Here is a 14118-nt window from a genome sequence, read left to right as displayed (position 1 = left end):
GACAGACGTAGATAGAGGTTTGTGTACTGTACGACAGTAGGACAGACGTAGATAGAGGTTTGTGTACTGTACGACAGTAGGACAGACGTAGATAGAGGTTTGTGTAGTGTACGACAGTAGGACAGACGTAGATAGAGGTTTGTGTAGTGTACGACAGTAGGACAGACGTAGATAGAGGTTTGTGCAGTGTACGACAGACATATATTTTAAGTACGAAGTTTGATAAAAGGCCGTCGATGTGTGAATGTGTGAATCATGGATTAATTTCCCTGGTAATTCAATTTAAAAAGAAAATATCATTAGTAGACAGGCATAAATATAATGGAAAACCACACAATCAGCACACTTACAAAATTAACACTGTGGAATTTCCAGACACATTTCATGAAGTGACAAAATGAAGCTATCTTGTGCTGGGAGCAGGATCCGATCAGAGAGCGGTGACATGTGTGATGTCCTTCATATGACACAGAACCATCCATCACTAGGGACAGTCAGGGAGCACCGCGAGCTGCACACCTACCTCTCTCACCTGGACGGCCATCACACCTGTGTACGTCACACCTGTACGACAATTCAGCACGCGAGGAGGAGGCTAAGGCATTGTCTTACATGTCTTCACATACACAGGTGTAAACTCTTACCTGTAAGAAACCTCATTGCTCTCAAGGATGTATGGTGTAAAATAGTATACAACAATACTGTGTTCAGTTCATCCTCTAAACCGCCGCCTGGAGTTTACGTGCAAAGGAATGAAATTTGGATCAAACAATTTCAATATTCTATGAATGCCAAAGTTAGGAAAAGTCCATACTTTGTGTAAAAGATTATCTATCTGGACGTGAAAGTATGCTTAGTGTGTGATCAGTGCTTGCATACCTGAAAAGTTTCCTGGAGATTTGTTACCGCTGACTTTAATTCCGCCCGGTTCCCTTCCATCTACCATGTCTTGTCATCAACTGCTGTATTTGACGTTTGTTTACGGGTTTGTTTTGATGAGTTTTATAGCAGGTAAGTTGTTCTGTGTATGTCGCTGGTATTCAGAGACAAAGATCGTAACAGAAATGGTTTGAGATAAAGGTTGATAACTGGACGGAATGATTTACACAAAGAACTATTGTCCTTTTCTGATAAATTTAGATTATATATTGTATGACAGGTACCTTATAAATGGTTATATTAGGCGTTAAGATGCACGTGGAAACGGCCAATTAAACACTTCCGCTCATATTTCCGTTATATACGTTTTAAGGAAAATATTCTGATTAGAGAATAAAAACCAAGATTGGCGTTACATATAGTACATTCTGTTTCCATGCCGTTCTGACATCGCCAATATATCCATGCGCAAAGCATATATTTATGTTCGGATCTGAGCGTGAAATTAGAAATCGCCAATTTAGGCCGTTACACAGTGTATGACTTCGTTTTGCGAGCAAACCGCTTAACTTAGACATTTTTCTCCCATAAAAACCTTCATAAAAGCAGTTGGCTTATCCGCGAACAGCTCCCACTGTTTCTCTTGTCTTTAGTAGAAGTATTTCCGTATTTATGTATGCTCCTTAAATAGTCTATTAACCTCTTAACATGTACAATATACGCTATCAAGCTGACTATAAACAGTTAAACATGTACAACGTACGCTATCAGGCTGACTATAAACAGTTAAAATGTACAATGGACGCTATCAAGCTGACTTTAAACCGTAAAACATGTACAATGTACGCTATCAGGCTGACTATAAACAGTAAAACATGTACAACGTACGCTATCAAGCTTACTATAAACAGTTAAACATGCACAACGTACGCTATCAAGCTAACTATAAACAGTTAAACATGTACAATGTACGCTATCAAGCTGACTATAAACAGTTAAAATGTACAATGTACGCTATCAAGCTGACTTTAAACCGTTAAACATGTACAATGTACGCTATCAAGCTGACTATAAACAGTTAAACATGTACAACGTACGCTATCAAGCTGACTAAAAACCGTTAAACATGTACAATGTACGCTATCAAGCTGACTTTAAACAGTTAAACATGTACAATGTACGCTAGCAAGCTGACTATAAACAGTAAAACATGTACAATGTACGCTATCAAGCTGACTATAAACAGTTAAACATGTACAACGTACGCTATCAAGCTGACTAAAAACCGTTAAACATGTACAATGTACGCTAGCAAGCTGACTATAAACAGTTAAACATGTACAATGTACGCTATCAAGCTGACTATAAACCGTTAAACATGTATCCTCCTACCGGCTTGCACAGGTGAATATACACTTATGAGAAATAGCACATGTCAGTGTTATAACTGCTGAGAGCAGACTGTATATATGTTATTACTGTATAAACGTATCAGGCGCAACCAGATTTCTGCAATCATCATTATTTTTTTTTTCTGATTTAGATTTCATGAATAGTTATTGGTTAATTAGCATCAATGAGTATATTATTCCCTGTTCCTTAGTTGTCAAGTGTACAGATAATTCTGGGCGGATTTCTAATTATAAAGTTTTTAAAACAAGGTAATCATAAAGTATTGATAGATTACATGTTAGTATTGTCAGTCATATATATATATATGTCACTATGAAGCTCATGTAGGACAGGAAATCTCGTACTTTATTTCTGATTGAGAAAGATCAATAAGTACTGGTAATTAAATTCATATTTCAGTTCTGTTGGATAAAATCCTACTGTACATCTGATAGTCATGCCAAATAACTGGTAAAGTCATATACACTTCTGGTAAATAAAGTCATATACAGGTTAATAAAGTCAAATACACTTCTGGTAAATAAAGTCATAAATACACTTCTGGTAAATAAAGTCAAATACACTTCTGGTAAATAAAGTCAAATACACTTCTGGTAAATAAAGTCATATACATTTCTGGTAAATAAAGTCAAATACACTTCTGGTAAATAAAGTCAAATACACTTCTGGTAAATAAAGTCAAATACACTTCTGGTAAATAAAGTCAAATACACTTCTGGTAAATAAAGTCAAATACACTTCTGGTAAATAAAGTCAAATACACTTCTGGTAAATAAAGTCAAATACACTTCTGGTAAATAAAGTCAAATACACTTCTGGTAAATAAAGTCAAATACACTTCTGGTAAATAAAGTCAAATACACTTCTGGTAAATAAAGTCAAATACACTTCTGGTAAATAAAGTCATATACACTTCTGGTAAAAAAAAGTCAAATACACTTCTGGTAAATAAAGTCATATACACTTCTGGTAAATAAAGTCAAATACACTTCTGGTAAATAAAGTCAAATACACTTCTGGTAAATAAAGTCAAATACACTTCTGGTAAATAAAGTCAAATACACTTCTGGTAAATAAAGTCAAATACACTTCTGGTAAATAAAGTCAAATACACTTCTGGTAAATAAAGTCAAATACACTTCTGGTAAATAAAGTCAAATACACTTCTGGTAAATAAAGTCAAATACACTTCTGGTAAATAAAGTCAAATACACTTCTGGTAAATAAAGTCGAATACACTTCTGGTAAATAAAGTTATATACTTTTCAGGTAAATAAAGTCAAATACACTTCTGGTAAATAAAGTCATATACACTTCTGGTAAATAAAAGTCAAATACACTTCTGGTAAATAAAGTCATATTCACTTCTGGTAAATAAAGTCAAATACACTTCTGGTAAATAAAGTCAAATACACTTCTGGTAAATAAAGTCATATACACTTCTGGTAAATAAAGTCAAATACATTTCTGGTAAATAAAGTCAAATACATTTCTGGTAAATAAAGTCATGCTTAGCTAAAAGTAGATAAATCCCTAAGTATCGCTTCCGTTACATAGAGTAATACTACGCCGGCGTGTGTTGTAATACCTGATCTATTTGTCTGTAGTTGAGGTCTGGGGTCTAGTATGGGGTCCTGTCGTCGTTTTGTTAATTACTGACCTATTTGTCTGTAGTTGAGGTCTGGGGTCTAGTATGTGGTCCTGTCGTCGTTTTGTGAATTCCTGATCTATTTGTCTGTAGTTGAGGTTTGGGTTCTAGTATGGGGTCCTGTCGTCGTTTTGTTAATTCCTGACCTATTTGTCTGTAGTTGAGGTCCGGGGTCTAGTATGTGGTCCTGTCGTCGTTTTGTTAATTACTGACCTATTTGTCTGTAGTTGAGGTCTGGGGTCTAGTATGTGGTCCTGTCGGCGTTTTGTTAATTCCTGATCTATTTGTCTGTAGTTGAGGTTTGGGTTCTAGTATGGGGTCCTGTCGTCGTTTTGTTAATTCCTGATCTATTTGTCTGTATTTGAGGTCTGGGGTCTAGTATGTGGTCCTGTCGGCGTTTTGTTAATTCCTGATCTATTTGTCTGTAGATGATGTCTGGGGTCTAGTATGGGGTCCTGTCGTCGTTTTGTTAATTCCTGACCTATTTGTCTGTAGCTGAGGTCCGGGGTCTAGTATGTGGTCCTGTCGTCGTTTTGTGAATTCCTGATCTATTTGTCAGTAGTTGAGGTCTGGGTTCTAGTATGTGGTCCTGTCGTTGTTTTGTTAATACCTGATCTATTTGTCTGTAGTTGAGGCCTGGGTTCTAGGATGTGGTCCTGTCGTCGTTTTTTTAATTCCCGATCTATTTGTGTGTAGTTGAGGTCTGGGGTCTAGTATGGGGTCCTGTTGTCGTTTTGTTAATTCCTGACCTATTTGTCTGTAGCTGAGGTCCGGGGTCTAGTATGTGGTCCTGTCGTCGTTTTGTTAATTACTGATCTATTTGTCTGTAGATGAGGTCTGGATTCTAGTATGTGGTCCTGTCGTCGTTTTGTTAATACCTGATCTATTTGTCTGTAGTTGAGGCCTGGGTTCTAGGATGTGGTCCTGTCGTCGTTTTTTTAATTCCCGATCTATTTGTGTGTAGTTGAGGTCTGGGGTCTAGTATGGGGTCCTGTTGTCGTTTTGTTAATTCCTGACCTATTTGTCTGTAGCTGAGGTCCGGGGTCTAGTATGTGGTCCTGTCGTCGTTTTGTTAATACCTGATCTATTTGTCTGTAGTTGAGGTCTGGGTTCTAGTATGTGGTCCTGTCGTCGTTTTTTTAATTCCCGATCTATTTGTGTGTAGTTGAGGTCTGGGGTCTAGTATGTGGTCCTGTCGTCGTTTTGTTAATTCCATCCTCTATTGTCGTTTTATTTTGTTATCTTTGGTTTTTTTGTCCACTTCCGGAATCTCACCATTATTATTGGTTGATTCACTCTTAGCATGTTCGGGTATTGTTCTTAAGTTGGTAGCAAAGATGTCACCACAGTATAATTTATTCAATATTCTAATGTGCCAATTCCGTTTTGGTGTTGGCGAAGTTGTGATCATTGTATAATTTGTTTCGTTCTTGGGTTGTAGCGAGGTTTGGTCATTGTGTAATTCGTTTTGTTCTTGGGTTGTAGCGAGGTTTGGTCATTGTGTAATTTGTTCCGTTCTTGGGTTGTAGCGAGGTTTGGTCATTGTGTAATTCGTTTCGTTATTTGGTTGTAGCGAGGTTTGGTCATTGTGTAATTCGTTTCGTCATTGTATAATTTGTTTCGTTCTTGGGTTGTAGCGAGGTTTGGTCATTGTATAATTTGTTTCGTTATTTGGTTGTAATGAGGTTTTGACAATTATCAAATATGCTCCAATCTTGGGTTGTAGCGAGGTTGTGGCCATTGTATAATGTATATAGTTGTTGAATTGCTTGGCACCTCTTTGTGTTGTCAGGAGTCTTTGGCCCCTTTATACAGATTTGTAGCTAATGTAAGTATCCTACCGCGTGAAGTCTTTATATTTCGACCCCATCAAAGCGTTGTTTCTGGTTTAAGCTATTGTTGACCATTGCTTGGGGTGTGTAAATCGGTTAACCTGTGTAAGTTTGTGTGGGAGGGTATTCTGTACGGAGTAGTCCATTAACTGTAAGTGGTGTTATCAGAGACACGCTTTACAGGGTTGGTCTGTGTTAACAGTAAGTACATATATATTAAGTTCACGTGGCCACTGATTAACACACATATAGAGAACATCGTATATCAATATTTAGACGCAAAAACTAGTGGATGCCCTAAGGGACGTCCTCTACGATCCACGGGGATGAGACGTTTAACAGACACCGATGTCACTCATAGCCACTACTGGGCAAAACATTTACCTTCAGGGAAACAAAGTGCCGTAAGATCGACGTCTATGTAGGTTACATTTGTTTTTATACAAACATATACATATATATATATCACCCACTAAAGCTAAACCGATTGTCAATCTCTACACATTCCAATTTGACGGTACTACTTACCAATCAAAAGCAAAAACTATAAATGGAAAAATTCCAACCATATTTGAAACGAGTTGTTTGGGTTACTTTCGGTGCATGACTAGCCAACTCATGACTGTGTTGTCATTCCTTAAAGCACTTCAATATACAATAAAAAGTGTAACTTAACGAACTAACGGACGGATAAATCATGCTGTAAGCGTAGGGTCATACGTCTTTACACGAGATTGCGTAATTGGCCGGAAGGCGTTACGCATTGACTTGCGCAAATCATTCTTCTTACATATTTAGTGTAGATAGACCCTTCATTCATGAGCTTTCCTAACGTTTTAACAAATTATATGGTACGTCCTTAGGCTACACCAGTCGACAACATAACCTGTAATAATGGGAAGTTCGAACTACACGTGTTACCTGCCGGGCACGCTGACGATGGTAATAACGAGGCACGTCGGCCGTATTACGGTACATCATAACACATGTTTAAAGAATGAATCAGTTAGCGGATATTAAACCTTTTTTGTTCAAAACATAAGATACCACATATAACAAGTGCTGTGTTTTTATGACGGATCGATTGCGCTAAACAATACAATTATATTGAAATTCTGTTGAACATCAATTAGCCGCAGACGTGGTTCGAGAACGAAAACAACACCAGGAAACCTGGAGGTAAACACGTTATACTGTCAAACCTTTGTACACTACGATTTCATCGTAACGAAAGTTTATTTCCAAAATCATACATTAACGCTCAATAAAAAATAAAATCACACTGTTTAACGATAAAATGACCGTTTTTCAGACCAAAATGTTCGGTATCTGATTAATTCTAACCAGATAGCCTGTCTCTGTAACTTGACTTATGGAGAACTGGGACGTACCATGGCTTCGTGTACGACTAATCTTCATCATCATTGATCTTCATTACTAGGTCAATGTGTACAGGCAGATGTTTATAAGAGTACTTTAATATGAACACTGTTTGGTATTTAGGGTAAACTATGGCTATCATACAGAGTGGGATATTTTGATATTACGACAATTTTATGTTAGAAAACAAAATTCCGTTTATATTGGGAATTATAACATGGTAATCCGAGTGTACGTATAGCAAACGTCAATACTTTTAACACTTCAGACAGGTATTTCATTACAGGTAAACAAGGGCCATTCAATACATTCTGTCATTTGTGTCAGGAATGACATGTATGATGTTTATAGTTTGATCTTTCTATTCCAATCTTTAGTAGAAACGCACTTACGCCATCGCGTTAACCATGTCGTAAACGCTGCGCGGAGGTCTCCCCTTGGTATACTGGCAAAACACTGGAAGATTGCACTACCCATAGGACTCCTAGAGGCGCACCGTTCCACAGAGAACATTGTCTTTAGTAAAGTATATCTGGTAAATAGGTTGTGGATGATCAGTATTTACTACCTCTCTTTCTTCAGTAACACCTGTACAATATTGCGTTTGTGAGTAGGAGCTTTGTCGTAAATTGGCTGAATGTCATTCATCCCTTTACTTGGACGCTTTTTCATGTAGAACCTTTTGACAGGCTTCATTATCTTGTTTCAGTAAAACTTGGAAGTGCTAGTTTTCCCTGAACCACAACCCCACTACAATTGGTGCTTTACGTACGACTTACGCTCAATATCCTAACGTGACATCTCCAAAACCATTGCTTATTATTAATGCGCCTCTTTGGTTCAAAGTGATAGATCCAGGTTTCATCCCCTGTTAGTAACTCAATTAGCTTTGTTGAGGCACACTTATCGTACTTTTTCAATATATTTTTAGCATGTTTCAAATGGTTGGTCTTTTGTTCAGATGTCAGCAAAAGGGGGATCGATTGGGCACAATGCTTCTGTAATGTCAAGCACTTGTTCAGGATGTGATGTCTACTAGCTTCTGAAATGCCACCCATATCTCAGAAACGGTATACCGCCCATCATCCTTACTAGCTTCTGAAATGCCACCCATATCTCAGAACCGGTATACCGACTATCATCCTTACTAGCTTCTGAAATGCCACCCATATCTCAGAAACGGTATACCGACCATCATCCTTACTAGCTTCTGAAATGCCACCCATATCTCAGAAACGGTATACCAACCATCATCCTTACAAGCTTCTGAAATGCCACCAATATCTCAGAAACGGTATACCAACCATCATCCTTACTAGGTTCCACTGCAACAGTGTTATTCTTTGATGTTGCAACAGGTGGTTTACCTGGTCATGTGTCCTTTTTCGGGTCAAACTAATCAGTTTTGAATTTGTTCACCTACCTGAAAACAGATCTCTCCGTGACTGCAGAAGTGCCCTTTGTGCTGCACAACACTGTATGTGTGTGTTTACTATAGGAGCGTATTTCTAATTTAGTCTTTACTTTCAGTTTAGCATTGATATGTAGTCATGAGTGCATACCATTCACCAATGGTAACTTGTTCTATTCCTGTCGGATCATTTTGAAATTTCGCACGTGCATTGCTATTTAAATGGTTTTACAGTCTGCCATTCCCAAGGCGCTAAATTATTCTACTCTCCGTTCGTACGGAAGCTGCGTGGTGACAGCACTTATTGAATGACCCTTGTATAACGAAATGTTTGACATCGAAAACAAAACTATCAAATCAGCTTTAATGAGAAGTTGTTTACTTTATGTGTTGTACATACAATATTTACATATAATTCTCTGACAAGGAAATATATCTATTTGCAAAGCGTTTCCCTTCATTGTGTATCAGTGTGTAAGACACAGACGTGCATTACCTTGATATTAACTCACAGACATTTTTCTATTTCGTCAATAAGTCACCATTTAGATGGATTTTCTAACTTTTAATGCAATTTGTATATTGATTTGTTTACATGAGATTATTTTTGATACTGAAAATGATATTGGAGGTTTTAGAACTTGAACTTAATCGTTGATGTTTATTTGCAGGATCCGTGGGGAGGAGATCGTGTCCCGCGGGGCGTCCTACAGGTAACTATACCATTTATATACAGACCGTACAAACTATTTTGTGTTCGTCCATGGTCAATCATTCTTTATACATTAAGGCTATTGTGTCTGTGTAACGTGTATGTGTATCTCTGTGTATCCAATATAGGAAGTTTACTCCGTGTGCTAAACCCACACATACTCCTTTTACATAAATTCTGTGTTTGGTCCCGTTTTGATACTCAGTTTGAGTTCAAAATATTTTATTGATAATCATTCGATTAATTTGCCAAACGCTTTAGGAGGCCGAATATGCACTTTTCACATTTTTTGTGTGTTTTGCAATATTTTGTCATTTGGCGGACGGTATACGATATAACGAAATGGAGCGACCAATAACGATACCTCGTTTGATGTATTAATGGGAAGGACTTCCCCGCTCGCTTGTTTAACAGAAATTATTTCTTTTTCAAACTGATTTTGGTATATAGATAATTGGTTATATCGATATATCAGTGGGATGTTAACGTGTAGAATGTGATATTTCGTTCTGTTATAGAAAACACGACGATTTACCCAACAAGTGATGGTATATCTAGCTGTGATATAGTGACAATGTTAAAATGTCCGTTACCAGCCCCGTTAACAGACGTATCTATTTCTGACACAGTAGCACCATACCGGTCATTTTGACAACAAGGGTGTTTAAACTGTCATAAGCAATGTATATCTGTCTATGTAAAAGTTATTTAAGGCTTTTGTCGGTGATGCTCACCAAGGCCCCTCTCCGGCCATTAACCATGTGCACAGAAAAGCCATTTAGCTGCCTGTAAGAGACATAAAAAACTGACCACGGTTGTTCTTATAAATACCTCGGTTGACCCTCCCTTGTGTCTGGAGACTACGTGACCATGTTTGTATTGGGAGGGTTTGATTACACTCAATAAAAATAGAACCGTAGCACGCGCCATCGCCTATGTGTCACCATTTAATACGTTGTTCATTAAGACCTGTGATTGTTGTTGATACGTATATCAAGTAATGTAATGGTCCATGACACATTTTCTGGTCACAAACAAAATACATAGAATGCGTCACATGTGAACGAATAGACTACAATCTGGTTCCAGGAAATATTTTTGTACGCACAAGTTTTTTATTTGTCCATGATATGTAGCTAGCTTATCAGAAAGTAAATGAGATTTTTCACCGTTCAAACACCAGAGAAGTCGAACGAAAGGATAATTTCCAAATGATTCCAACATCGCATAATCGTGCAATTTAAATGTATATATACACGTTTGGATAAAGTTGTTACTAGATACGCGATTATTATTATATGCAATCACCCACCTATTACTTTCAACTAAATCAGTAATGTTCCGGAAAGAGAAACACTGAACCAAACGTTTTACACAAGACGTGTCAGTAAACGTAATACAGGTGTGACGTCACCAGGTGTGTCAATCACACGGCAGATTAACCAGGTGGAAATGTCTTTATCGACAATTACTCCTCCTGACAGTCATCGATAAATCAGACGTGTTTTGTCGGAGAATACCAATCACCTCGCGAGGGTGTACAAGTTACGTGTACAGGGGCTTGGTCATTCACATCAGTTGGTGTCATTTATAGTGTACACTTATCTTAGAGAATCCTGAACGTTTTATAAAACGTTTTAGATGCTTTGCGCGTGGAACACAGGGTGGCCAAATGCCAGTAAAAGCAACAAAATATAATGCATTTAGTTACGACATGTTGGATTGACCGAGCCAGTAAACAGAATACATGTCAGACGGAATAGTGATGGTTTTGTAAACAACCAAACCTTCACGTGTCGGTCGCTAGATCCATTCCTTTTCGGTATACCAAGTGGACGTGTCTACATGTATTGAGTATTTTTTGTTAAGACTTACCAACCCTATCTATTTAATAGACAAACTGGTGAGAGTATTTGGCATAATATATATTGCTAGATTTGAAACTGTTTGGTAGGTTGGCTGTAGACGGACAATAGATCGATGTATACTCAGTCGTGTGATGACGTAATTTACAAAACATTTCCCTGCTACATTTTATTCACCTCATTAAACTTCCTGTCAAAAAAGCACGAGAGGAAATGACGTAACCGGACATGGGACGTCCGATTGCTCTTTGTTCGGGGTTTTTTGCCGTTATGATTTCGAGCAGGGCATGACATACCTTTACCGTGTATGTAGAATTCTAACAGAAGGGAAGGTGACATTTTTGTAGTATACTAACCATAACACGATATTAAAACTTAAAAGTAAGTAAGAACACCTAAACTGATATAGAAATAATAACAATGGCTTTGATATCAGGTGTCGTTATTGCAATTGTTATTTTATATTTCTACCACCCACATCAAACCGTTCAAAATTTCCTTCTCCGTTCTTTTTCAGCAAACATTCTAGTTATAACTCTCTCCCTAAATCCCCCCACCACACTCCCATTGTTATAACTCTATCCCTAAATCCCCCACCACACTCCCATTGTTATAACGCTCTCCCTAAATCCCCCCACCACACTCCCATTGTTATAACTCTCTCACTTAATCCCCCACCACACTCCCATTGTTATAACTCTCTTCCTAAATCCCCCCACCACACCCCCATTGTTATAACTCTCTTCCTAAATCCCCCCACCACACCCCCATTGTTATAACTCTCTCCCTTAATCCCCCCACCACACTCCCATTGTTATAACTCTCTCTCCCTAAATCCCCCCACCACACTCCCATTGTTATAACTCTCTCTCCCTAAATCCCCCCACCACACTCCCATTGTTATAACTCTCTCCCTCAATCCCCCCCCCACACTCCCATTGTTATAACTCTCTCCCTAAATCCTCCACCACACTCCCATTGTTATAACTCTCTCCCTCAATCCCCCCCCCACACTCCCATTGTTATAACTCTCTCCCTAAATCCCCCCACCACAACCCCATTGTTATAACTCTCTCCCTAAACCCCCCACCATACTCCCATTGTTATAACTCTCTCCCTAAATCCCCCACCACACTCCCATTGTTATAACTCTCTCCCTAAATCCTCCACCACACTCCCATTGTTATAACTCTCTCCCTAAATCCCCCACCACACTCCCATCGCATGTACTTCTAAGTTTCTGCCCTACAACAATCCTGTTCCAAAATAACACTCGGCACTCCTGACAATAAAACAAATCTCGTTTAAAATTCCTCTTCACAACACTGCCAATATGTGTCTCAATATCACTTCCACGCCTTATTTAACAACAATCCTGTGTCAATACCACTTACACGCCTGACTATACAACAACCCTGGCTCCGTACCACTTACACGCCCGAATCTACAACAACCCTATCCCTATACCACTTACACGCCCGATTCTACAACAACCCTATCCCTATACCACTTACACGCCTGACTGTACAACAACCCGACCCCTATACCACCTACCCGCCCGATTCTACAATAACCCTTTCCCAATACCACTTACCCGCCCGATTCTACATCAACCCTTTCCCATTACCACTTACCCGCCCGATTCTACAATAACCCTTTCCCAATACCACTTACCCGCCCGATTCTACATCAACCCTTTCCCTATACCACCTACCCGCCCGATTCTACATCAACCCTTTCCCAATACCACTTACCCATCGATTCTACAACAACCCTTTCCCAATACCACTTACCCGCCCGATTATTCATCAACCCTTTCCCAATACCGCTTAAAAGCCTGATTCTACAATAACCCTGTTCCTGTACCACTTAAACGCCGGATTATACAATAGCCCTGTCCCCATACAACTTACACCACTGATTCTACATCAACCCTTTCCCAATACTACTTAAAGGCCTGATTCTACAACAACCCTTTCCCAATACCACTTAAACGCCCGATTCTACAATAGCCCTTTCCCGATACCACTTACACGCCTGATTCTACAACAACCCTGTCTCAGAAATCTTCATCCACATACAAATTGAAGAAGAAACATCGACATGCGACTGATGTACGACTATGACGTAAATAGTAGATGATATGGCGCGTCCCCCTTGGCTACTGTCATTGTGACCGGCGTTCACGAGGATTTGTCAGATTGGTGACACGTTGGAGATAAAATGACTAGAATGTGAGACTTAGTATCCAGTTGTTGTCACTTTAGACATATAATGGTGTCCTATGGATGGGAGACCACTTATAAAGCAATGGCGGAATTACGTCATAGCGATGATGAAAGTGACACCCATATCACAGACACCATATTACAGGAACCGATTATAGGACTGAGGGACAAAGCAAAGCAAGTAAATGGAGACAAAAACTATATAGACAGAGCTTTCTGTAGCTATAAACAGTATATCTCTAGCTACAAACAGTGTGTCTCTAGCTATAGACAGTGTGTCTCTGTAGCTATAAACAGTGTGTCTCTGTAGCTATAAATAGTGCGTCTCTGTAGCCATAAACAGTGTGTCTCTGTAGCTATAAACAGTGTGTCTGTGTAGCTATAAACAGTGTGTCTGTGTAGCTATAAACAGTGCGTCTCTGTAGCTAAAAACAGTGTGTCTGTGTAGCTATAAACAGTGTGTCTCTGTAGCTATAAACAGTGTGTCTCTGTAGCTATAAACAGTGTGTCTGTGTAGCTATAAACAGTGTATCTCTGAAGCTAAAAACAGTGTGTCTGTGTAGCTATAAACAGTGCGTCTCTGTAGCTATAAACAGTGTGTCTCTGTAGCTAAAAATAGTGTATCTCTGTAGCTATAAACAGTGTGTCTGTGTAGCTATAAACAGTGCGTCTCTGTAGCGAACAACAGTGTGTCTGTGTAGCTATAAACAGTGCGTCTCTGTAGCTATAAACAGTGTGTCTCTGTAGCTA

The 14118-nt window shown here is 38.8% G+C and overlaps 1 protein-coding gene across 2 annotated transcripts in view; it reads left to right on the top strand.

Annotated features, from left to right (window-relative positions):
- Positions 1–509: 509 nt before the first annotated feature.
- LOC110440315 (uncharacterized protein PB18E9.04c-like) overlaps positions 510–14118 on the top strand; it is a 31188-nt gene continuing 17579 nt past the window's right edge. For both annotated transcript variants that reach the window (XM_021483313.1, XM_021483306.1), the window contains exons 1-2: positions 510–1011; positions 9235–9276. In XM_021483313.1, the coding sequence (XP_021338988.1) occupies positions 945–1011; positions 9235–9276 (109 nt within the window). In that variant the 5' untranslated portion in view covers positions 510–944. The remainder of the gene's footprint in view (positions 1012–9234; positions 9277–14118) is intronic.

This window comes from Mizuhopecten yessoensis, unplaced genomic scaffold, assembly GCF_002113885.1.
Source record: "Mizuhopecten yessoensis strain PY_sf001 unplaced genomic scaffold, ASM211388v2 scaffold1749, whole genome shotgun sequence".
Taxonomy (NCBI): domain Eukaryota; kingdom Metazoa; phylum Mollusca; class Bivalvia; order Pectinida; family Pectinidae; genus Mizuhopecten; species Mizuhopecten yessoensis.
This window is presented reverse-complemented; position numbering and strand designations above follow the sequence as displayed.